The sequence below is a fragment of the Epargyreus clarus genome, unplaced genomic scaffold (assembly GCF_041222505.1).
Source record: "Epargyreus clarus isolate Ecla_fem2 unplaced genomic scaffold, WU_Ecla_fem_2.2 ptg000001l, whole genome shotgun sequence".
NCBI lineage: Eukaryota > Metazoa > Arthropoda > Insecta > Lepidoptera > Hesperiidae > Epargyreus > Epargyreus clarus.
In genome coordinates, this window is record NW_027332209.1 from 10,517,252 (window position 1) to 10,544,727 (window position 27,476).

The 27,476-nt window shown below is 34.1% G+C and overlaps 2 protein-coding genes across 3 annotated transcripts; one reads left to right on the forward strand and one right to left on the reverse strand.

The window, feature by feature from the left end:
• The first annotated feature begins 179 nt into the window (after positions 1–179).
• LOC140747742 (uncharacterized) lies at positions 180–2,385 on the forward strand. Its single transcript, XM_073080373.1, has one exon. It carries the CDS (start codon positions 263–265, stop codon positions 1,874–1,876), a length of 1,614 nt encoding a protein of 537 aa, XP_072936474.1. The 5' UTR covers positions 180–262; the 3' UTR covers positions 1,877–2,385.
• Positions 2,014–27,418, reverse strand: LOC140747828 (uncharacterized). Of its 2 annotated transcripts, XM_073080477.1 has the most exons (5): positions 27,155–27,417; positions 5,883–5,969; positions 4,670–4,906; positions 3,305–3,434; positions 2,014–2,547 (listed from the first exon to the last, which is right to left on the reverse strand). In XM_073080477.1, the coding sequence occupies exons 2-5, from the start codon at positions 5,949–5,951 to the stop codon at positions 2,447–2,449; spliced, it is 537 nt and encodes a 178-aa protein (XP_072936578.1). In that variant the 5' UTR covers positions 5,952–5,969; positions 27,155–27,417; the 3' UTR covers positions 2,014–2,446. The 2 variants fall into 2 exon arrangements, with proteins under 2 accessions (XP_072936578.1, XP_072936644.1); XM_073080543.1 differs by lacking the exon at positions 5,883–5,969 and having other exon boundaries at positions 27,155–27,418.
• Between the last annotated feature and the right edge of the window lie 58 nt (positions 27,419–27,476).

The following is a 27,476-nucleotide window of genomic DNA, read 5'->3' on the forward strand; positions in this document are numbered from 1 at the left end:
TCGTCGCAGGTCACGGCTTTGAGAGAAGCGATAGCCAATTAAGATAAGTTGCCGGCAAACGACAATCGCCATACAATTATGTCGCTCATTCGTCGTGACCAAAATGAAATTACCATTGCATTAGAGAGCAGGGAGGGCGGTCGTGGTGCATCTACTATCAAAACTATATCAGTGGGGAGCGGTGGCCGCCGACGCTCAGTTTACGCGCGCCTCGCTTGCGAGCAAACACGCGAACCAAAGAAAGTGAAATTGCTCGTTGAAAATGACAGTGATACTCTTGGCCTTTTGCCTTTTTCAATTAATTGTTGCGATCCCTAACGATCAGACACAAATAGAGAAATACAATGACAAAATAAGGACCTACCAACTTGAAGTGCCCGGAAAGGATCCAATTACAATAATCGAAACAGCACCGATTGACATCCAGCAGCATAAATGGGGCGAACCATCTACTGGCGAGAAAGACGAAGTTGAAATGAAAAATTTGATGACTCACATCGTACATGATGTAAACGGGAATCGACCACGATGCTACGGACCATCATGCCAGGAGGGATTTGACGAAAGTGTTGGTCCGCAAGAGGATATTGAAGATTTTGTCACAGAAAATGCAGATAAATTAAAAGGCATTCGGGATTTTTCAAAAGACCGTTTGGAAGCTATAACAGCTTTAGCAGCGAAACTAAAAAAAGATAAACTAAATGGTGATCGGTTTTCGTCTTTTAATAATGAGGAAGAAGAAGAAGACAATGGAAAGGTGTATACTTACTGGAATCGTCTTAAAGTAAAACAGCATAAACATCCATACGATGATAAAGAAGGATGGGTAACAATGGAACCGGTGGCGTGGTCTACAAGTAAAATTTCAAAATGGAAGCCAAATGTTAAAAAACAAAAACCTAATCATTGGAATGATAATGATGATAATAGATTTTCAAACGATGATCGATATACATCATATCAAGGAATGGAGAACAGCTATACTTATCCTCAAAAGAAACCGAGCGGAATAAACCGACCGGGATTCAATAATAATAAGTTGCATGTGTCTTCGGATTACGATACTGAATTACCATCAAAACCATCTTGGGCCACTAACAACAACATGAATAAATTTCCACCACCATCACACAGCTACCATTCATCATGGTCACCTGATGAGGGTCGGCGGCCACATAAACCTCATTGCGATTCGGACGAAAACTATCCTAATGAAGATACAGTGTATTATGGAATGTCTGACTCAGTGATTACTGACCCACGTCCAAGTAACTTTCCCTATGAGTATGAGGCACTTCATCAATCTCCCTCTCAGAAACGACCGATACGAAGACCAACACAAGTAATTTACGCTGGAAACGATTATGACGATGATCGCTCCTCGAGGCCACCGTACGGTGATGGACAATGGGTTCTTCTGTCAACTACCAAAGGATATCGAAATAAGAAACGCCAAAGATCCCTCAATCCGCCTGAAGATCCGTTAGACTTCCCGACAGTGACGTCACACCAAGCAGTAGCTCTCACAGTGCTTCCCGTAGACGATTCTCACACTAACATGACAACTTCTCACGGAGGCATGTTAGAAGTCGAAAGAAGTTTCCAAACTGTAGAGGAATCTAAACGGGATATGGACAAAAAGAATGATCTAGAAGTTTCCGCTTCAGAAAACAGGCCAGTTAAGAAGAAAGTCGTAAGACGTATAGTTCCACACAAGAATACTCCAGATAGTTCTACGGTGTTAGCAGCAGTTGGGGCTGGGATGCTGCCCGCCACTATGGCCATGGTTGTTCCCATGATGTTAGGGAGAAGGCGACGAAGGAGAGACACGCATGAGATGTCAAATATAGATCATTTACTCTACAGATACGAATAGCTTAATTTTAGTTAATTAGCGTAAATTTTAGTTTAATTTATTTATTATACTTTCGCAGTTTATGTGATTGATTGACTGAGCTGTTAAGCTTTTTACTTTTAAGCATAATTTATTTTAGATGAATAAATAAATCACAATGAATAAATAAAAAATGTTTATTACAAAAATAACTTATTATTACATTACTTTGGAAATTGTTAATTAATTCGACGACACAATTAATTTATAACAACAAACAAGGAACCGACTTTCATGTTGTTAATATTGCGTGAAGAATGTTTTAATAACTGAAGACATATCATCACTTATAATTATGGTTGATGCGATAATGACACTCGAATACATATTCATGCAATCATTTGAATATATTCACGTTTATATCACATCACTAGCGAGCGACAATCAACTTTTATGATTGATAACAATTCAATCATAAGTGAATGATGTAACTTACATTTAAAGGTTTATGTAATTGATAAGTATAAATAATAATAAAATAAACAACGTTATTTGTGATTTCGAATATAAAATCATCTTATTTGTGACTGTTGTGACTATTTCGTAGATTTGTTAGTATTTGTACATAACATCTCCGGGGCGGCTGTATATATTCCCGTTCCTTATTGCTTCAATGAGGTATTTGACGCTGAACAGGCAAATCATCAAGAGCACTGAAAATAAATACACAAAAATGCATTAAAAAGAAGATTTCTTATAGATTGGAGTAAAGATAAAAATATGGGTTTTATAAAGGACGCAAGGAATTATAAAGATAAGACTGATTAAAGTTATATTCATATCACTCTGAATTGCTGGGAATAAAATGTGTCTGTAATATTACACCATGGAATCAGGCACAATTATAAACTTAGACATTTTTAAGGGCGAAATTAATTTGTAACGTATTTAATTCACGGCACAAGTCCAATATTAAAATAAATCGTCTAAAATATCATTATTTTATTATATCATTCGTTTAACACAATGATAAAATATATTCATTTTTAACCATAGATTAGTAAAGATTACTCACTCCTAACAAGAAAATGTACCCAGTTTTGAGAATTGAAATAGTTGTGTAAAAAAGTTTTGCCACGTCTCCGTGCTAAAATGTCCCAAAAATATTTGAAATAATTATTTATATATTACGTAAATTACGCAGTATTAGTTATTTATTCGTGAATTTTCTCTAAAAATGTTTTTATTTGTCAAGAATTCAAAAAAAGAACTTACTAATATAAGCCGTTTGTAGCTTCATTCAATTTTAAGGCGGCGAAGTATCTTTACGAATCTTGTGTTTAACATAAAACAAATGAGGGTACTTAAGTTACTCTATTTTTAACCGTTGTGCTTAAAAAAGATTTACGAACTATAAGTACCAGGTTTCAAAAGAGCAAAAACCACATGGTCGTAGTTAACAATACTTACAATCAGACCCGAGGATCAACCCCAGCTGTATCCAGCCAGCTGTAATGGCTTCCCACACAATCAGACCGATCGTAAAGAACAGATGAAAGAAGCTGTAAACGAAGAACGTTGAAACTAAACATTCGTTCACCTGAAAACAAAAAGGACATGGACATTAAATAACGATTTTAAACTGCCTGAAAGGAAACTAAATATATAACTAAGAAATTAAAAGTGTCACAGTATTTAGGTGTGTTCTAAAATACTATGGATGTTGTAGATAGGTACATATGTCATATTACAGATTTATCTAAAATATTTTCCTTGTTGACAAATCGTTTTAGTAGACAGTACAAGTATATAAGTATTCTATTTTTTCTAGGTATAAAATGAACTGGTGACTCAGGAGACGAAAACAAACAATGGGAGGTCAATGACGACTTAACTTAATTCACTTACGTTACGTCACAATGACCTCAGCGAGGGTTTATTAAAGTTGTTGAACTTGACAGTACCTTTTCCGTCACCTTTCGATATGTACAAGTACCTCTTACCGACTATCACGTCGATAAAACACATATTCAGACATATATTCATACCTAAATCCTCAGCTTAATTGTTAACGTAGACATTTTCTTGTCTAAAAATTGAACACTGAACTTTATGATCATTGTGCCATGCGGTTCGTCAGTACCTTTACAGTAAAAGTTAGTTCTAATATAAGACACGTAATGTCAATACGCATATATCCCAGCATGTGGTACGGTCAACGGTTAAAGTAGATGATCAAAATCAATTCAATACTAATTATCGTAATTTGCGTCAATATAGTGTGGCGGTGAAGTGTTTCTAAAGCACGAGATTGTCAAGTGTACCAAATATTAACTAATAGTACTGCCGCCCAATATCGATGATCATTCATGTACACAAAATCTCTAAACTTATTTAGTGTCAGAACTAAGAAATGAAAAATTGTTTCAAAAGAAGATGAATATCATATGTATCAAAAGTTAGATGATGTCAAATATTTATGCTACAAAGTGTTTATCACTAAAACTCCCGCGGGCCTAGACGGAATAAAAATTATATCGTTCGAAACATAAAATAAACATCACTAAACCGCGTAAAATGTTGACTATTCTAAATTTCGAGAGTAAATTTTCAAACAAAGACATTTTAAAAACAATTATACAGCATTGTTTTTCGCTGTTTGTTTATTTCCCCTCACATTCATCAGACGATATCGGCCGAGTTTGGACCACAAATTAATTATATGAATACACAGATTGATAAATAAATTGGTTTCCGCTGTAAGACCACAGCGCATACCAATTTTCATACAGGCTACACACACAGTACAGGCTAGTTATATAGGCAATGGCTTACATTATATGCACCACACGTGAATATGGACGCGAAGACAAACAACAGGAACCCAATGACGATATACGTTAAGTAGTATATCATGGTCACCATCGTCACCATATCCTTCTTCTCCGTGCCGAAGATGCTCTCCAGCTTGTCAAAGTTCCCGAACTTATCGAGATTTCTCTCATCATCTGTCGATACCAAGTCTAATCCCAGCTGGTATAAATGGAATATTACTACTGCTAGACTTATTATCTGAAAAGAATACAAAAGAAAGTTGACTAAAGTCAAGAGTGGTAGATCTCTTTGAGATTACTAACTAACTGTACACTAACTTCTGTTTTGTTTCGAGGGTGTCGTAAAGTAGATAAACAAATTGGAGGTTGAAAATCAGGAGTAGTAACGAATCTGTGATCAATTTTACGCAACTCCTGTTTCTTGGGGTCAATAACAAACGTCTACAGGGCAGTTTACCATGACCATTTAAGTTCAAGTGTTTCGATGCCGGTTTGTTATTGCTACTGCAATTTCACTAGCAGCAGCTAGGTCTTCACCTGTGCTTCACGCATCTTTAGAATTACAAAGAAAATATCACGTCCTTGTAGTATTTAGCTCTATAATAGTACCTACCTATTTCACTTTAAGTGAGTAAAATTGTCTTTTATCTTACAAACGATTGCATAATTTCTGACAAGGTTTCAGAAAAATAATTGCTTTTTACTGGTAATCTTCACCAATTTTATAATGGTTGAAATTATCAAAGGTCGAAAAGGTTTGCGTGGTAACATCACAAAGTTGCCCTTTAACTTTTATTTTGTTATAAATTAAATAACAATATTTCGATTGATTATCAAAGGTCAAACGCCGATCCATTTTTTAGGAAGGTATTAAACACGTTCAAGGTTGTATCTTACCTATAAGTGATGAATAATAGTTATTAATTATAAATTGAATTGGAATGGTTCTACAGAAAATTATTAATTACAGTTATTTATAGTGCCCGATTCATTCAAGCAAGTTAAATGTAGACGTGAATTATTTTTTCTCCGTTAAATGAAACCAATTCACATCGTTATAGACATTAAACTGTCTTTGAAAATTTCCAGACCTTTTCGAAACGCCTTGCAAAATCACCATAGCAACAGTTTCTGGCGGCAAACTTGCTCAGAAGTTTTCAAAGGGGATACAACTCTTTGAAGGTGTTTAAAGTCTATTACGAACAGATACTCACAATTACAATGTACCCGAATACGATGTTCCCCAGCCGAAGTGGGAAACAGAACAGAAACTTTCTCGTCATCCTTTGTCATCCGTGGTCCTGTAATAGCAGAAATAATGACGTTCTACAATTTAAGTTGTAAACTTATCCAATATCCACTGGTTAGAGTTGACTGTTTGTTATCTACGCAAGAGTGAGCCCGCATAACTTTGATCTATGGTTTGTAACTGGAAACTAGGTTCTGCGTTTTGTTAATGTATTTTCTATCTTTGTGCAAATGTGCATGCATCTAGTGGAAATAGTTAGGTAATAATGTTATAAGGAAGCTAAATTATCTAAAAAATTCGGGGACTAAGTCTTGGAGGATAAGAACATATTTCGATCATGTTAATTTACTATGTACCTATCTAACTGTACTGCGCGGCTTTACGCCGCTTTAAGTGTCAATGTCTACAACACATTTCCCACTTTTCCACTATGCCTCGGTACTCCCAATTCGAACCATGTAAACACTCTTAACAACCATTTTTATTGAACTCCTGCGTATGCTAACGCTAAAGCTATCGAAAGTTCAACCTGGTCCTTCGGTTAAAAATAACCGATTTTTATAAATTACATTTTTAAGTGTTCTTTTAATTTTGATCCATCAAATTCAAAAGTATTTTTCAAGTCCGATTAGTACTTCCAAAGGTTAGCGCGTTCAAACAAATAATTGAACTTTATAAAGTTAGTCATAGGTAGATATTCATTTTCTTGACTGTATCCACTAATTTGAGCACATATTGCGGTGAACGGCCTCAAACTTTACACTTTAACTTCAAACGAATGTAACTTTGGAGTAAACACAACCGTGACGGGTGGTAACGTAACACGATATGCTATTTTCGGGTACCTAATTGGTGGCCAGTTTAAACTGGGTCTTTGTTAATCCTGATGAAGCGAATCATAGAAAGGATTGGAGGGTCATGCTATAATGGTCATCTGAGGTAGAGTTGCCACGGTTCGCCGAGCGGTTTGTAAAGGTTGGAGGGAGAGGGTCCCAGTTCACTACAGCTGTGAACGAACGAGTCAAGGTCGAGCGACCTCAGTCTATGTTAAGGAAGGTATACACATCTTCAGACATGGTAAATATTGACGTAAGGTAAAAAATTGTTTTATCGAGGATGGAATTTTGTTGTAAATTAGAAAAGATATACCTATGTTTTTATCACAATGGTATGTAAGTAAAAGATGATCTAGTTTTTATCAGTCATTTTGTGCTGGTTAATCTTTGAAACAATATAATTTAGATTTTAAGAACGGACTACTATAGGTACAATAGGATAAAGACTATTTTTCATCCCAAAGGTAGGAAAAGCAACGAGTGCGATTCGTATATTAATTTCGATAAATTTTCGATTTCGATTTAATTTCGATAAAAAAAAACCATTTGTACTGTTAGACATCTAATTGGGAGTGTTTCCGAACGGAGCACGAAGACAGCGCCCAAGCGGACGTTTCGAGGACTAGATGGATTGTCGGGGATCTGTCAAATAATTTTCCGATTGATGTGAATGTATCTGAGTAAAATACATACAATGTTTACCACGACATCGTGAGTTATTACTTATTACCCATTCAAGTAACATATACAATATGTACAAACATATTTACCATATAATTCCCATTAGTTCAACCATTTTATCTACGGCCACATTCAGCAAATTATCCCAATTAGTTAAACTAGGCCAATTAATGTATTATAATAGGCTTTGGTTAGACACAAATTTATGTTCAAAATTACTATTGAAACTTTGAACGATTTGTAAACATTGTATTTGTATCACAATTTCGTATTAGAGTATTCTTTTACCCGACTGCTTAGGGTAATGTTGTAACCATATACGGTGTCTTTGAATTTGTCTAAATTTTGGGAATAATAAAAGCGTGTTAATATAGACTAATTTTTTTAGCAATTGATTATTCTTTTTATAGCAATGCGTTAGTCCAATGGGTGCCTTGGTAGGAATTAATAAAACATCGAGGAAATAGTCCGCGTCTACTAAACACAGCTAACAAATATTGAGATCATCGCGCACTCGGAGATAAGATCCAGGGTTATTGTCATAAAACGAAGTTTTAATATCCACTACATAGTAAAGATACAACGAGTTACGCCGTGGCTTTTCCTAATCTGGTATCTTCAGGATAACGCATAATTTCAAGCTTAATCTATATAAGGATAATTGTGATAGAGATAATTACGGGTAAAAAAAATGAACACTGGATAAAAAATATCTTATCCCAAATAAAAAAGAATTACTTCGGGAAGACATGCATTTGGTCATTTTAATTTTTGTTTCGCAAGACGTCTATGTATTTTCTGGACACTAAATAGCTCTTGCCATAAAATCCACTCTATTTGAGTAAACACCAAATTGTAAACACAACATATACAAATAAGTCTGTGGTATAACATAATGTATAACTCAGAAATAACAGACAGATTCTTAAATTTTATTTGTTTATTTAGATTACCAAAAGGTATTTATATTAATAATACCGCTATTAATATTCCAAGAGACGTCACTATTGTCGTCATACGTATCGTAAACTGAATATTAATTCACATCATTGGCGTTAGTAAGGCTGCCTGGTAGAGTGGTACAGATTAATTAACATGAATATTGAGTAAAATTGAGGCGAAAATAATTTAATTTATTCACAAACCTATCAGACCGAAGAATGGTTATAAATAAATATTTTAAGTTCCTAATCATAAGCGGAAATTTTAAGAGAAAAGATTCAGTTAGCTTTTACATACGTCACCGTACGTATACTTATGCACTTAATTTTTTTTATAATATGGAAGTAGCAGACGAGCATGCAGTCCACCTGATGATAAGTGGCTAATGCCGCCCATGGACATAAGTAATCAACTCCAGATAGGATTAGACCCTGAGGACTCAGCTAGAACGCCTCGGAAACGTATATAACCAGAACACAGCAACACTTAACGCCGTTGTTATGAGGCACAAATAGGTGTGGCGGTGGTGCCGCCGGAGTCGAACCACATAGGGTTCCACCACCTTCATGTAAGTATGTTGAAAATACTGTTATCGTAATATCGGATCGTAGAATTTATATTTTTAAGCGTTTGTTTTAATGAAATACAGTTTTATATATTTTATAAAGAAAAACTATTATCCTAATACCTAATATGGCATCAAGCTTTCATTATAAAAAAATAACCATTAAGAGGTACGAGCAATTTAAAATGAATATAACTTCTGTTAAAAATTATACACTATTATTACTAACGAGCTTTTGCCCGCGGCTTCGCTCGCGTTACGAAGTAATATTTCGATCCCCTAATTTATCCCCTTGGGGGAAATATTGATCAAAATCCTTTCTTAGCGAATGCCTACGTCATACCATCTACCTGCATGCCAAATTTCAGCCCGATCCGTCCAGAGGTTTGGGCTGTGCGTTGATAAAACACTATGTCAGTCAGTCACCTTTGAGTTATATATATTTAGATTATTTCATAATGTCAAAACAAAATAACAAAAAATAAGAAAAACGAAAGAACGATAGTTTATTACAAACCTCGCAAACGGTTTGAAGCCGCTTACTTCTAGTGCTAAATGGTCTTGGTTGACCTATTAGTTTATACGCAAGTCTAATTAAGATATCAGTTTAATTGAGAATGGAGTCTGAAATCAAACTCATCTTGTAGGTCTTGAAGTCATGTAATAATATAGTCACATAAACGGTACAGAGTAACGATATAACAATTATACGTAAGTAAGTTCACACTAGTGATTAGAAGTATTATAACTACACAAGTATCTCCGTTATTCGACTGCTCTTGCTGAAGTCTCCGACCAGAATGTCGCTCTCTGTTAATTCGAGCGCCGCCAAGGTGTCGTCCCCACTTCACCTACCCGCATCTGTTTTTAAACTGTAGTATCAAATGAGTCACTTATTACTTTAATGTAACGTTATAAAAATGTGATATCGTTAATATCCAAGCTTCTTATTAACGACGATAACATTCGGCCGTCCTGCTCACACGTTCGTCCTCGATCGTGTATGGTCTGATGCAAGAGCTGCAAAAGAAAACCAGTTGTTTAATGCCTAAGTCCAGAAGAGTTACACATTTTCTTGTAATACCGACTCGCACGTAAGAGGCCCGAACTGTTTATCAAAAACATGGCTTAAACTCTACGCATTTTCTTGCAATACCGACTCGCATGTAAAAAGCCCGAACTGTTGATCCGAACCAAGGCTTAAACTAGGTGATGTTCATATAGAATCACACTAGTTGTGTATTACCTAGGTTATAAATCTGCCCCAACAGTGTTCACCACGGATTTCTGTTGCAGGCATAGTTCATAAGGACTCTTTACATAAATGTCATATGCGCGACAGGTATTGAAGCGAATGCATTAGACCATTGTTAAATAATAAAACACACGGTTTAAACTAGGTGATGTTCATATAGGATCACTCTAGTCATGTATCACCGCAGTTTTTATACCTTGTTTACGATAACATTCGGCCAGTGCTCAACTCAAATTTACTCTAAAAATGCAATATTCACTCAATGTAATACATCCACCCAACATACATACATACATACACCCAACCATATGCATCACCAAGAGACACCCGCGAACATTACACTGCTCGAGGCATCTGCACTAATCCATCTTAACTACAGATAAATAAAAATCAAACTAAAAAAAGTTTCCTACACCTACAGTAATGACAACATCTAGCTGCCCACTTTACTTATGTCTGGATTCTAAGTCCAATAGTTAAATCTCCAACAACTATTGATTCGATAAAGTTACGCATCAGAATAACGACGTTTATCTTATTAGTCCATTTCGGAATGCTCAACAACCTGTTCAATAACTGTTATACTGATAGATAGATAGATCTATAGTTGGCCACTAAATGAATCTGTGCGACTCAAAATACTATTATAAAATTATTTTATTACTACTTAGTACTTCTTTTAATTATTACAATGTTATTTTATACAAATAGTTGCCTTTCCAATGTACGTCTTTTATCAACTGATGAAGCAGTATCAAAATAATAATATATCGTGAATATTTGAAATGAATGATATCAAAGTTAAAGACTAAATAATGGTAAACTAACCATGAATTTCACACAATATAACACGTATAAGTTGTATGAACCCAATTTTTTTACGTTATTTATCACAAATTCAAATTATTTCTTTCAAAGTAGGGCCACATAACCCACTTTTGAAAGTCAGAAAGAAATTTCATTACATTAAATTGAATTTATAGTCAGTTATAATAATACATACTATTACATGAATTTCAAAATTTAATTAACAAAGCAAAGGACCCATGCGTTCACGTCAGCGACATACTTGTCAATTGTGTATGGCTTAACTACTTAACTTTTTTTTTTTTTTTTTTATTTCACCAAAAGTTTTAAATTAAGATTCCCATAAGGAAGTTATAGTTTGGGCTATTTTACTGTAAAAGTTATGCATTATACTAAGGAAGATTTGCTAGACTTTACGCAAACGTCGTTTTTAAAAAAAAATCAAATAATGTTATGGAAAGAATAAACACATTAAAATGGTCCGTTAATCTAAACGGAGTTTAAACAGACCTTGTCTTACATTGAGTTCCTCGGAAGCGGATTTTTTTTTTTTCCGTAGGTAGTTATCAAACGGATAGTGTTATTGAATACACACTCGTAAACTACCTACCAAGAAAAATGACTTCAGAAACCGGCCATTATTTAACTATACTTATTTGTGTCTACAACTGATAAAAGATTTTTTTTAAACACGCTTTTATTTTTGCCACGCTTTTATTAACTTGACCTGTATGTATGTAACGGAATATTTGAATTCGATTTTTACCTACTTTGAACGGTCAGATTTATTTAAAAATTTTGAAATACCTATGACATGACATGATTTTAATAATCTTGTCCGATTCTAATTTTGTCTCATCACGATCGTCAGATTTAAAACTATAACTGTTTTACATAACATGTGGCTCCTTATCAATCACAACCTAAAATTTCTATGACCTGAAAAAGGTCTATTAAAGTTGATCATGATTTTATACCAGCCAGCCAAACAAACAGTTAGTCAAACTATCTTATGATACACCTTATTACCGAACAATTCATATTTATTATATATATTTCAAACGCCTCGGCTTCACCTGACTTTTATATAGTTTGTAATAAAAATTATATTAGTGCGTAATATCTATATAGATTATATTAATATAATATGTATCATTTACAACCAACACTCTCAAGGAGATGCTCGATGTTTCTATAGAGAAACCTAGACATGACGCAATTGTGAACCGTATGAAATTTATATGAAAAGTAAATTATTGTATAAGAAAATCCCATCGAAATGTACCTATGCTTTTATTTGATTACATTATTATTCATTTGGCTATGATATACATATAATAAGAATGAAATCTTCACGTGTTTACATCGAATATATTTGAAAAAGAAAAATTGTCTGTCGGTTTGTATATTTGAAAATGCATTAAAACCAAAACTACGAAGTCGATGTCAAAAGTATACATTTTTTTTAAAAAAACATTACATGACCAGGTAATGGACAATTCCAAATTACTAACGTACTCCGTGATCTTGACAGAGGGCATTGTATAATTCAAATTATATTTTGAATCCACATGAACAAAGTCGCAGGCAAGACTCGTTTTAAAAATGCAATTCAAATTATATTTTGAATCCACATGAACAAAGTCGCAGGCAAGACTCGTTTTAAAAATGCAATTCAAATTATATTCTGACTCCACATGAACAAAGTCGCAGGCAAGACTCATTTTAAATATGGTATACAAGAGACTATCTAAATTTATGTAGGCTTCAGTGACCGTTTCTCACTTAATACGTATAATAACTTAATTGCTGTAACTTGTAAATAGAACTAAGCTCAAGTTATAAAAGCATCAATTTATTATTATTATTATTATTATTTTACTTAAAATAATTTATTCTCAATCCCATACAAAGTGGATCCCGTTTATCATTTCGTAAATGGCTCACATAATTAATAATATCGATAGTCTAAGCGTCTCAACGTTTAAGGTACAAACTTCATTTACCAGTATTAGTAGTAGGGATTCACCGGTTCTGGGGCACCGATTTTCCCCCTCCCCTCTCTATTCACCGGTTGTGGGGCACCGACTTTCCCCCCTCGCTTCCCCGTCCCCCCGCTGCCCTGTTTGCCACGATCGAGGGGCGAGCCCGGCTAAAAAAAAAAAAAAAAAAAAAAAAAAAAAAGTTTGGTGTCAAAATGGGGGTTTCCGACCACGCCCGATCGATTGCACGCATTTATTTTACGCTATCTCCTTTGCTTACGAAGTTAGCTTTTATGAATAACGACCTCTAATTCATTATCTAATCACCTCCTTATCTCATTAAGCTCGCTATGTCCATATAACAATACGGACCTTACTTTTCTAATCACCACTCGCTGTCCTCACAACATAATAGGGTCATTATCACTGTGTCGTTAATGATGGGGGTATGCGCATGGTAATGCAATAAAAAAAACTTCGTATTGACATTGTTTATTATTTCCAAAACAACCTTTTGAACAATTGCGATACTACAATATCGTTTATCAATTTATCCTCACAAAACAGGCTTAAAAAATCTCTGAGTGTATTTCCATAATACATGTAATGCAAGTATGTAAGACTATATTCTCCACAAACTGAAGACCAATCAAGTTGTATTCTATATCTATTAAAATCCCAATGCTTTGCGTTCCTTCTGAAAAAGGCTTTGTGATGGCCTGTTGGTGGTCGGCCATATGAATCAAAATACCCACCGATGCCATTTCTGTCTATGTACATGCCTACCCAGTGAGAGCCTGGTTCACTGTCAGGGTCCAAATTACTTATCAAGTACATTGGAGTCTTAACGTATAGCGGTAATCGGTTTGCCGCATAGACATTGTTTTTCAAGCTACAATGAATTTTATTTAAATGCTTCTGAATCTCGATTGTATCCATTGTGCATGCCTACTTATCGATACCTCTGATAGGTACAATACACTATTTACAAATGCAGAGCAAAATTATCCAAACCTTATATTTAAAGGGATGCAATATGGTTTAACTCGAATGAAAGACTTCAAATAGGTATAATATATTACATTTATTAGGCTTTTACTTACATCTAAGTATATAAATTTATCTTAACTACTGTAGTCGACGGTTACATTTCGGTTCTTATCAATTTCAATAACGTTATCAAACTCTGCATACACTATACAATTAATAGTTTCGGTTAGAGTTGATTCAAACCGAACTTCTACCCTTACACTGCCATGCTTTATAAGATTCCAATGAGTCATGGAATTTGATGACAAATCAGGAGTTAGGTCAAACGCTAATAGGCAGTAACCTTTTGCATATTGCTCCCTAGATATTCCATTACCTTCATTTAGAAAATGTATACCAGTCCCCGAAAATAAAGTGTGATAGGCTGCAGTAAAAATATCATTCTCGAATGATGGTTGCAATGCTTTTGAAGGTATTTGTTGGCCATCAATATATAAACAAAATGTGTTCATAGCATAGTTTTCAAAATTGAATGGATTTTTAGTAAGACTTCCATTGAATGCTGTGTTGTTTACAAATCCAACTATACATCTTTTAGGTACTTGCCCCAGAAATTTTGCCATATTTTGCCTAATGGTATTGACACATTAGCTTGGGGTCATTACAAACTTAGATAACAACGGTGAAATATTGGTTTACTTGCAAATATGTTTAATGTAATTCTTTGAACTATATATTATCTTAATTGTGTTTATAAATGTGTATGTCTAGTTTATAATTGTTAGTTTGGTAATGTATTTCAATGTTTGTTCCTGTAAACCATTTCATGTATGTGTTCTAGTTTTAAGACAAATTATACTTGATTATTATAAATGTGTATTGTTCATTAAATTATGTTCATTGTTAAATAATACGTTGTGCAGTCAACTTGTTTTAAAAATGTTTCATTTCATTCATCCCTTTACTGCAATAGTTGCTGGTCCAAGTGGATGTGGAAAGTCACAATTCGTTACAAACTTCTTGAAATATGTAAAAGATATTTGTAGTACAAGTTTCGATCAAGTTACATGGTGTTTTGATGAAATGCAACCTTTATACAACTTGAAACTTGTTAATTACCATCAAGGTATGCCAGATCTTAGTATGTTTGATGGGAAAGGTCCCCAGCTTGTTATCATCGATGATCTTATGAGAGAATCGGATGGCCGCATCGTTGACATTTTTACAAAAGGAAGTCATCATAGAAATTTGAGTGTGTTTTATATAACTCAAAATTTGTTTCATCAAGGTAGAGGTCAGAGGGACATTTCCTTAAACTCGAGTTATATAATATATTTTAAAAATCCACGTGATAAAACACAGATTCGACACTTAGCGAGACAAGTATCACCTGAAAATACTAAATTCATGGAAGATTCTTATAAAGATGCAACGAAAGAACCTCATGGATATTTAATGATAGATTTAAAACAAAATACTAGTGATATATGTAGATTAAAAACAAAAATATTCCCTTCTGACTGTTACTGTACTGTATACTTACCTACAAAGGGGTTTAAATATGCAAAGCAACAAGAAATTTCCGTCATTTATTAATAATGTCTCGAACCTTGAAGACACATAAAAAGTTTTTAGAAGCTCTTCATATTCTTAAACCAAAATACCAAAAAGCACTCTTAAAATCCTGCAACGAACAAGAGATAAATTGTATTTGTGAATGTATCTATAACGTTTTACAAGGTAAAGTACAACTCCCAGAAAATGAGAAGAATAAATTAAAGAAATACAAACACTTACTTCGACAACTGGTGCGTAAAACTACAAACAAAGTCCGTAAAAATATTATAATTCAAAAAGGAGGATCATTTTTACCAATAATATTAGGTTCAGTTCTGAGTGCACTAGTAAATACCCTAACATGAACATGGAACACGCTAAGAAAATGTTACTTATAGATCCAGGTATAATAGAAAAAATTAATCAACAAACAATGTTAGACAGTCCCATGTCTAGACTGGATGCCGAAATGCAAAATATATTAAAAAGTAATATTGAAGATAGAGAAAAGTGTATTCTCTATTTACAAATTTTACAAAGGTACCTACACCATACTCAAGAAGACCGAAAACCTTATGAGTTACCTATTGTTACTTATTTTTCTGATGTTAATACTGGTGATACAGATAATATCAAAATGAAAATTGATAATAATAAACTGGAATTAGATACGAATAATAAATTTAATTTAAAGAAAGATTTTAGTGATATAAAACTACAGGAAGAAGCTAAGACTAATATAGTTGCTGAACAGACTCCAAAGCGAACAACAGTTGATATAAATGAACACGAAAAGGTTAACTCACCAACGTATACACCGAAACAAATATTGAGAGTGATACCTAAAACATATTTAAAGAAAGGTGAGCTGTTGCTAGGTCTCTTGTCTGATCACAAGGATAAAATTAATTGGGATGGCGAGGGTACTGTATTCATAGACAGAGTTAAAATTCCTGGAAGTAACATCATAGACTTGGTGAGTGATTTTATTAGACCAAGTAGAAAAATTGATCCAGTAGGATGGCAACAATTTGCAACTTTATTGAAAGATATCAATACACCAGTTACCTACCTTGGTAATACTAAAAGAACTGGCTTTATAACTCAGCTAATATTAGATGAGCATAAGAACTTTACACCTCGAAAAGATCCGAATTCAACACCAACTAGTACTGAAAGAGAAAAAGTAAAACCCAAGAAAAAATTAGTCTGGGAGAAATGGAGCCCTTATTAGAAATAAATAGTATTTATTATAACCCTTCTCATCCTGCTGCATTCGGTAGTATTAATAAATTAGCCAAAGCTATGAAAGGTAAAATGAAAAGAGAAGATGTAAAAGATTGGCTACGCTCACAAGAAACATACACATTACATAAACCTGTAACAAGAAGGTTTTCCCGTAACAAATACATACTGTCAAATTTCAATATTCTTTGGCAAGCGGATTTAAGTGATTTGAGAACATATTCTAAGTACAATGATGGATTTAACTTTATTCTTTGTGTAATTGATGTATTTAGCAAATATGCATTTGTAAGAGCTATGAAAAATAAAAATTCATTTAATATTAAAGAATGTTTTGAAAGTATTTTCATTGAAGCTAATGCAACACCCATACATATTCAGTCTGATAAGGGTACAGAATTTATTTCCAAAGATGTGCAAAGTTATTTAAAAAGTAAAAATATAAATTACTATACTACTAATAATCCCGATATTAAAGCAAGTATTGTTGAAAGATTTCAAAGAACCCTCAAAATGAAGATGTGGCGTTATTTTACACACAATAATACTTATAAATATATTGATGTTTTACAAGACTTGGTATATGCATATAATCATAGTTATCATTCAAGTATTAAAATGTGCCCCTGTGATGTTAACTCACATAATATTATGACTGTATGGAATAATTTATATGATAGAGATAAGAAACAAACAGAAGCAACAACACAATTACCTAACTTCCACATCGGTGACTATGTAAGAATAACCAAGTATAAGCATATATTTCAAAAAGGATATGAATCTAATTGGAGTGATGAAATATTTATTATATCCTCAATTATAGATCGGTCTCCATGGGTTGTATACACTTTGAAAGACTTACAAAATGAAACAATAAGTGGGACTTTCTATGAAAAGGAGTTACAAAAGGTATCTTATAATCCTACCTCAAGTTATAAAATAGATAAAATAATCAGTACGCGATATTCTGGTGTCAGAAAGCAAGTGTTGGTGAAGTGGAAAGGTTATCCAGATAAATTTAATAGCTGGGTGTTGGCCTCTGAATTAGAAAAAATATGATGAAAGAAAGTTTCTATTTAACATTGCTAAGTAACAGTTCTATGGAGTACTTTCCTGATAACAAAACAACGAAGTTTTCAACAAAATTACCAAAATCCTTAACGCTAGATGGGGAATGGTCAGTTGGAGTTGCCGAATTTCAATATCCATGTACCATGTTTACTGTACAAGAACATGAAAATATTATATATATTACAAAATCCATGACCATGCCAGGCGATCAAATACCATCCTTAGTATATTACAAGACTCATATTCCAGCAACGAATTATGACAACATAGATCATATTTTGGTAGCTTTAAATAATACAAAGGAAAATATAAAATTTCGTTATGATGAAGTATCAAAATTAGTTTGTGTTTCTGTTACCGATAAATCAATAAGATCAGTGAAGCTATCTCCTAAGCTGTCGTTTCAACTTGGGTTTGAACCTGACAGGAATCTCATTGAAAGAAACACAGGAAAGTGTCCTGCAAATTTACATTTAGGTCTACCATCACAATTATTTGTATATTGCGATATAGTTGAACCACAGATAGTAGGTGACGTCATGACTCCTTTACTAAGAATTATACCATTAGATCCAATGAAATATATTTATGGGGCGAATAAAATGCATGTTTTTTCACCTCCTCACTATTTACCAATCATGCGACGAGAATTTGACACTATTGAAATAGATATAAGGTCAACCACTGGTCAAAAGATACCATTTCAATTTGGAACTGTGTGTATCAAACTTCACTTTAAAAAACACAACAATGTTTTCTCATAATAATAATAATAATAATATGACTTGCCCCTACGAACATTATTATTCCCATCAAGCTGGTTCTGGTATTGGAGTAATATATAAAGGAGCCGCGTTTCAACGTGGTCATGGCATTGGCAGTTTTTTAGGAGGCTTGTTTAGATCAGTTTTACCTTTGCTTTCAAGGGGTGCTAGAGTTATAGGAAAAGAAGCACTAGGCGCTGGAGTTGGTATTTTGTCGGACTTAGTGAATGCACGACCCATGGAGGATTCAATAAAATCTCGTCTCAAGGACGCTAGTTCCAATTTAAAACGAAAAGTTGATGAAAAAATTGATAGAATAAACATGTCTGGATCGGGGTATATAACGAAGAGAAAGCGTCTTTCCTCACTCAGTGCACGCTCAGCTGCTAAAGTGAAAGCCATTAAAAAATTGGCAGTTTCTCGTGCCAACATAAAAGATATTTTTTCATAACTAATAAATTTAAGGAATTATGTCTTTCTTACATAGTCATTCTTGTGAATGTATAAAGTCTGAACTAGATTTATTTGCATTGCCATCAACACAAACAAGTATTGAAAATGGTATTTGGATTCATTACAAACCAATTTCGTCTCTTGCTGATGATGGACCAATAGAATTTCAAGTACCAGGATCTGGTGACGATTACCTAGATTTATCGCATACGTTAATACATATTAAAGCAAAGATAGTTAACCTAGATTCATCAAAAGTGAGCACACCCACAGTAATAGCACCAATAAATAACTGGTTACACTCACTATTCAGCCAGTTAGATGTATATTTAAATCAAAAACTTGTGTCACCACCTAATAATACATATGCTTACCGTGCTTATTTGGAAACTCTGCTGAACTACTCTCCTGCCGCAAAGAAATCTCATTTGACTTGTGGTCTTTGGTATGAAGATGCAGCTGGACAAATGAACTCAACAGACAACACAAATCCTGGATTTCTGAAACGACAAAAACTAGCATCTGAAAGTAAAGAAATAGAAATGATTGGACATCTACATGGTGATATATTTAACCAAGAAAAGTTTTTAATTAATGGGGTTCAAATGAGTGTCAAATTAATTCGCTCAAGAGAATCGTTTAATCTGATGGGTTCTTCTACTGATATAAAATGTAAAGTATGCATTACGGATGCAACTCTTATTGTTCGTAGAGCACGAATAAATCCAACTGTACTCCTCGCACATCAAAAAGTCTTAGCCTCTACTACAGCAAAATATCCTATTACTCGAGCTGAAGTCAAAGTTTTAACTATACCATCAGGGGTTCAGGGAAAGACTCTTGACAACATTTTTCTGGGGCAAGTACCTAAAAGATGTATAGTTGGATTTGTAAACAACACAGCATTCAATGGAAGTCTTACTAAAAATCCATTCAATTTTGAAAACTATGCTATGAACACATTTTGTTTATATATTGATGGCCAACAAATACCTTCAAAAGCATTGCAACCATCATTCGAGAATGATATTTTTACTGCAGCCTATCACACTTTATTTTCGGGGACTGGTATACATTTTCTAAATGAAGGTAATGGAATATCTAGGGAGCAATATGCAAAAGGTTACTGCCTATTAGCGTTTGACCTAACTCCTGATTTGTCATCAAATTCCATGACTCATTGGAATCTTATAAAGCATGGCAGTGTAAGGGTAGAAGTTCGGTTTGAATCAACTCTAACCGAAACTATTAATTGTATAGTGTATGCAGAGTTTGATAACGTTATTGAAATTGATAAGAACCGAAATGTAACCGTCGACTACAGTAGTTAAGATAAATTTATATACTTAGATGTAAGTAAAAGCCTAATAAATGTAATATATTATACCTATTTGAAGTCTTTCATTCGAGTTAAACCATATTGCATCCCTTTAAATATAAGGTTTGGATAATTTTGCTCTGCATTTGTAAATAGTGTATTGTACCTATCAGAGGTATCGATAAGTAGGCATGCACAATGGATACAATCGAGATTCAGAAGCATTTAAATAAAATTCATTGTAGCTTGAAAAACAATGTCTATGCGGCAAACCGATTACCGCTATACGTTAAGACTCCAATGTACTTGATAAGTAATTTGGACCCTGACAGTGAACCAGGCTCTCACTGGGTAGGCATGTACATAGACAGAAATGGCATCGGTGGGTATTTTGATTCATATGGCCGACCACCAACAGGCCATCACAAAGCCTTTTTCAGAAGGAACGCAAAGCATTGGGATTTTAATAGATATAGAATACAACTTGATTGGTCTTCAGTTTGTGGAGAATATAGTCTTACATACTTGCATTACATGTATTATGGAAATACACTCAGAGATTTTTTAAGCCTGTTTTGTGAGGATAAATTGATAAACGATATTGTAGTATCGCAATTGTTCAAAAGGTTGTTTTGGAAATAATAAACAATGTCAATACGAAGTTTTTTTTATTGCATTACCATGCGCATACCCCCATCATTAACGACACAGTGATAATGACCCTATTATGTTGTGAGGACAGCGAGTGGTGATTAGAAAAGTAAGGTCCGTATTGTTATATGGACATAGCGAGCTTAATGAGATAAGGAGGTGATTAGATAATGAATTAGAGGTCGTTATTCATAAAAGCTAACTTCGTAAGCAAAGGAGATAGCGTAAAATAAATGCGTGCAATCGATCGGGCGTGGTCGGAAACCCCCATTTTGACACCAAACTTTTTTTTTTTTTTTTTTTTTTTTTTTTTTAGCCGGGCTCGCCCCTCGATCGTGGCAAACAGGGCAGCGGGGGGACGGGGAAGCGAGGGGGGAAAGTCGGTGCCCCACAACCGGTGAATAGAGAGGGGAGGGGGAAAATCGGTGCCCCAGAACCGGTGAATCCCTACTACTAGTATTTGATAGTGCCCAATTTTCAAACCAAAAGGACGTGTAATGTGTCAAATTCAAATTGAAATTTAAAGATTTAAAATTACGAGATGTAAAGAAATATTAATACAAAACGAAACGTTGCATACTAAATTTAAAACAGACATTTAATATTATGTATAAGTGAGTCAGTCTGAAGTAGAATGGGAGATAAGAGAGATATTTTTATATATAATATTCCAAAGACCGCTGCGCATAAGTTTCTCAGTTTTCTTATAGATCATTAACTAATGTGCATTTATACTTTATGGGAGTCAAAACACAGTAGTACACAGTACTGCGTGAATTCGCCTAGAATTGATGGAAATCTAAATTTGGCAACGTACGTATGCTTCTTTCATAACAATTACGTATCAAGTATATGAAATCAAAAGGAAACTTTCATTGATTTATAAAATGAAAATGTGAACAATGTAGATGTGAATGCAAGTTTATTTTTAAATATAGTCAATTAATATCCAAAAAAAAAAAACAATAAACCTTAAACTCATTTACCATTTCCCTCCTGGGTACACTCAGCCACTCAATACCGTGGTCGTGATACTTTTTTGCAGGCAGTTAAATATGTACCACGTAGATATTATACATTTCTGTACAATTATGAATAATCAAAATTTTGCAACTTAATAAACGTGTCACTTATATCAAGTAGGTATACTGTACTCTGTAACTGCGTTTGTTGCTACCGCATAGTCCCTTCCATACAATAAAAACAAACGCATATACGTAAACCCCGTTTGAAACATTAAAAGTTATCAAAAATAAATTCAAATCTAACCTGTATGCAATTTCTGGCGTACATTAGCCTATATTAACAACCATTAGGTTCCCATATCTATAAAGCCTGACATTTAAGATTAAAGATCCTTAAAATATTTTCATAAGTACGTGTATTTCTATATATTTCAAAGTAGGTGTAACTTTAGAACAATTAGGATTTACTTTTTACACCACAGAATTTAACCAAATGGACAGATTTACCACAAGAACTGCCTTGCAAAATTACTTTTAGACACTTCTTCACAGAAAATGCACTTATTTTGAAGTAAACACCTCAGTTTACAATGTTAACAAGTAATTTGATAAGAGTAAAGTTTGTTCACAAAATTTAAGTATATCATTTTCAGAGGGTATTAACATTTCATTGAATTACTAGTCTCAATCTATCCATTTTCTTAATTCAAATGAGTTTTCCCTTACATCAACGACATTTATCTACCCCCATTTTTACTTATTCTACCAAGATGAATTCACATATGACATAATAATGTTTTAACTCACGGTTTTTATTCCTGTGTCAAGTATGTTCGTACTTACGAATCGCCGTCCATGATTGTGAGCTGGTTCTTGTACACTTCTGATGAAATCAAACTCATCTTGTAGGTCTTGAAGTCATGTAATAATATAGTCACATAAACGGTACAGAGTAACGATATAACAATTATACGTAAGTAAGTTCACACTAGTGATTAGAAGTATTATAACTACACAAGTATCTCCGTTATTCGACTGCTCTTGCTGAAGTCTCCGACCAGAATGTCGCTCTCTGTTAATTCGAGCGCCGCCAAGGTGTCGTCCCCACTTCACCTACCCGCATCTGTTTTTAAACTGTAGTATCAAATGAGTCACTTATTACTTTAATGTAACGTTATAAAAATGTGATATCGTTAATATCCAAGCTTCTTATTAACGACGATAACAAGTCTTTACTCGTCCGTTTTAAAGATGCGATTTTACTACAAGTCATTGTATACATCAGGCCTAATAAGTGAAGTAATGAAACTTAGTAAGAAGTTTTTTTAGTATTGATCAATGTTTCTTTGGATACCTTATTACAGGTTCAACCAAATAATATTTAAAATAGAAGCCTCTACTTTGTTTCTTGATCTGTGGCATTAGATCATTGGTGCTCATCGATGTATGCCAATGCTACTCCGTGCGTAATGAGCGCCACCTGCCACAAAGCAAAGGGTCTAGATAATATAGGTTTCCTGCACACAAATGGAAACCTACACTGCGTTTCTTTACGCTGCTTTCACACGCTTCGAGTCACTCATATTATTTATAGACCGATATCGATAGAAACTAGGTCTCATGTCGCTACGGTCTTGTTTTAGTGTATCGTGTATAAACACATGTGTTGTATAAGTAATTATTGTGATTCTCAAAGTTGGCAATGTAATTTTTTTGTCATTTGCGAGTAATTCTACCTGTAACTTTGGCCTCGGGGTTTTACGGAATAATCAATTTGTGCATTACACTCTTTACATGCATGTTATGAAGGTGGTAGAACCCTTTGTGCTTCGACTCCGGCGGCACCACCGCCACACCGATTTCTGCCTAATAATAGCAGTGTTAGGCGCTGCTGTGTTCCGGTTTGAAGGGTGTGGTAAGGGAGACAGACTTTTCCGAGGCGTTCCAGCTTAGTCCTCAGGGGTAGCGGCGCATCTGTGGCCGACCTCAGGTAGGAATATCTAATCCTATCTGGGGTTGATTACAGATGTCCATGGGCGGCAGTAGCCACTTACCATCAGGTGGACTGCATGCGCGTCTGCTACTCTTATATTATAAAAAATAAAAAAAAATGTTACTCTTTTAAAATCTCTTTTTTGGGTTCGGGTCTTCCATACAACTGAGGAAGTTATGGAACATATACCACTGATCTAATTTGTAACTATATTGTGCGTCATGCAACAAAATTTTTAGAACCAAATTTGGCTTTGCAAGTCACCTCAGGGCGCACGCCAGGTGCATTGCTCAAGGTAGACGAATACGTCTTGGACGACAACAACAACATATTCTTGAATCTAGTAGTACATTCTAAAGTAAGTGATAAAAAAATAAATGTCCTTTACTTTATATTTCAGTTTTCAAGGAGACATACCCACTAGTTCTTTATAGTACCTAATTAAAGGTGTGTACGTTAACCTTAACCTTTTTATTCTGAGGGGAGACCCGTGCCCAGCGTTTGCATAATAATGAGTTCTTGATGAGAACGATTGGATTCATTTGAGTGGGTATGACCGCATTGACCAAAGGCAGAGTTCTATGAGCACAATTTATTGATTTATTTTTAAGAGAGGCTTAGGTTCAGAGTAACGCAAAAGGAAAACACGGTAGTATAAAGCTAAAGATGTTTTTGTTTCTTTTTTCGGCTTATCTCTATAATGAAATAGGGTATTAATTTTAAAATATTAGGCAAAATTTTGTTAACTTCGATAATCTGGAACTGCAGTCCAGCTTGACCTCTCTATAGTATGTCGATTAGTATGGTTATTGATATATTTTACGTGGTGATGGGAAAAAGTGGTGTGATCACTATTTTCAAATGCGCTTGAAACCGCGGGGACATATCTAGTTAGGTAATAAAGAAATAAAATATCAAACATGAACTAACTACGATATATCATGCGTTAATTTTATTACAGACAACACGATTTTATGAGAGATACTAATATAAATGTAGTTGGGTAGGAATGTGTATTGACACAATTGTTTCAAGAATTATGACACTACTATAACATCATCGTCTATTTATAGAATTTAGTTACATCTTAGGTAAGTACGTTTTTATAAACTTGATAAATATCTCATTTTAAAACCGATCGTTGATCTTCTCCGTTACTAGATTAAGAAAAAAATTGATTGGCGCACCCAATGAAGTTATACGAGTAAGTGAAATGTTGGCAAATTCTTGTACAAAAATAAATATTAACTTAGGATTAAAACTACATCGCAACAATCCGCTACCAATATGTATGATGGGAGGACGGATAAACCATGCCGTACGTACCACCCTCCCATCCAGAAAGAATGCGTAGGTACATATTTTGTCATTAATGTACGAGTGTAGTGTAAAATAAAACGGCATAAATGAAACTTAAATCTATGCTTACACCCTTGCAAATATTAATGCAAAGGCGATTGTTATGTACTGTCTTATATATTCACCTCAATCTAATATGACGACCTGTGAGGGTCCACATATAGCAAAGCAGGAGTTTGCGTGTACAATTCCAAATATTGTAAATAAGTAAATATAATTAACTGTTCAGTAATCTTCTGTGGTTATAAACGTATCCTCGTTATACCTGTTATTTAAAGCAGCAATGCTAAATGCTAATATTAACGTATCTCATAGTGCATAATGTAGATTAAAGAACCTACTAATATGCGTTTCACTTGATTTATTAGTTAACTTTTCCTTCTATTTCTGTCTTAGGACAGCTGTAGGCAGGAACTACACATGCATTACAATCTACAAGACCTTTAATAAAATGTCTCCTTTAAATAAGTTATTCCAAGTCACTTCTGTAGAAGATCAACATCGCCTCAACAAGCTTCCTACACAAGGTCTAAAAAAGTAATACATTACTATAGATATCTGCGGCAGCCGTTTATGCAGCGCATCCGTTAGCTATTTAACATAATTCTTGCTAATTCTCTAACTTTATTAAAGTAATAATAACTATAACCACGGGGTCAACGTTCAACGTACCGTTCGATTGTTTGAATTGTTTCCCTGGGAAGAGCAACAAAGATCTTCATTGCTCATTGTCTTTCAAATATCTTGCAAGCACCTATTGTTCTGGTTGTCTAGAGAAATCGTTTAGACTACGGCTGAAATATTGTCATATGAAATACCATTGATATCGACCTTCAAATGGGGTTTAAATTTTTCACTTAACTATACCTAGGTACTTATTAGCTATTTTTTAAATCGTTACATTTAATCTGTAATTGAAAGTATCTATTTTTACCGACCTCTTTAGCAATATATTTGTTAAATAGGTAATCGAATTATTATTATTTTTTGCCTATAAAATATATTGAGATGATGTTTTTTGATTTGATGATTGTTTTTAGATTTAAAATAGTAACAGTTATTTATGTTTTAATCTTTAGAATAAAATGCTTGTAGATAGGTACGTATTTATTCCGTTAGTTTAAGTTATAGATATTTGCTATTTATAGCTTATCTACAAACAAAAAGTGCTAGTATATTTAACGTTTTTTACAGATATCAATGTAGGTAAATAGCTACAAGGAAATTTAAAATTGTATCTTATTGAAAGTGTAAAATACACATATAACAATAAGGAAACGTTATGTCTCTAAATTCGAAATACCTAAAGTGCTTAGGATGACCTTACTGTGAGTAGCATTTTTTGCGAGTCAATTTCACCTGTTCTCCTTAAAGGGAGTAACCACTGGTCTGCCTACACCTGCCCGGGCCGACTCAAGCGTGACAAAGTGGAAGTCGCTTGCCCTGAACTTATTACTTCAAAGGTAAGGCTGTATTAAGTGCCAAAGGGTATAGTTTAAAATTAGTAACACGCTGGAAAGTAACAACTTAGGCACTAGACTGTGAAGAGACAATTTCTTATAATACTCGTACGTTTCTTTGTTACTTAAAATACTCATTTTATGTACCCAAAATAAATAGGTCTAGTAGGTTTTTAATTGACTTTCTTAAGCTCGATGTTCTGTTTTATTAAGGACAATTAAACCATTATACCTTTATATTTTAGGCACTTAGGCCTCAAAAATCTAATTAAGTATTTGATTAACAATTTGTAAAATATTTGTTACACCTTAACAAGTTCGAAATTAATTAATAACTTACTCTGTTCATAAGAAAAATGTGTGGAGTAATTATCAATATCTCGATTCCATTTGAATTTAAAATAATCTTCACAGTGTTCACATAATTAAAACTCCGTAAATATAACTTATAAACACCGTCACAACACAACAATTCACTTCCACTTTTCGTTTCACAGATATTATCTATCAGTCGTGTTTAAAAAATAAAAATTCAAAAGTCGAACAGGATTGTGGCGCCCGCGCACGCTCGCAGCCCGCTCGGTGTGATGATCGTCGAAGCCGTTACGTCACAAGGCCGCGGCGACCGCGACGCAACCTAGTGGATTGTGCTTGAATCGAGG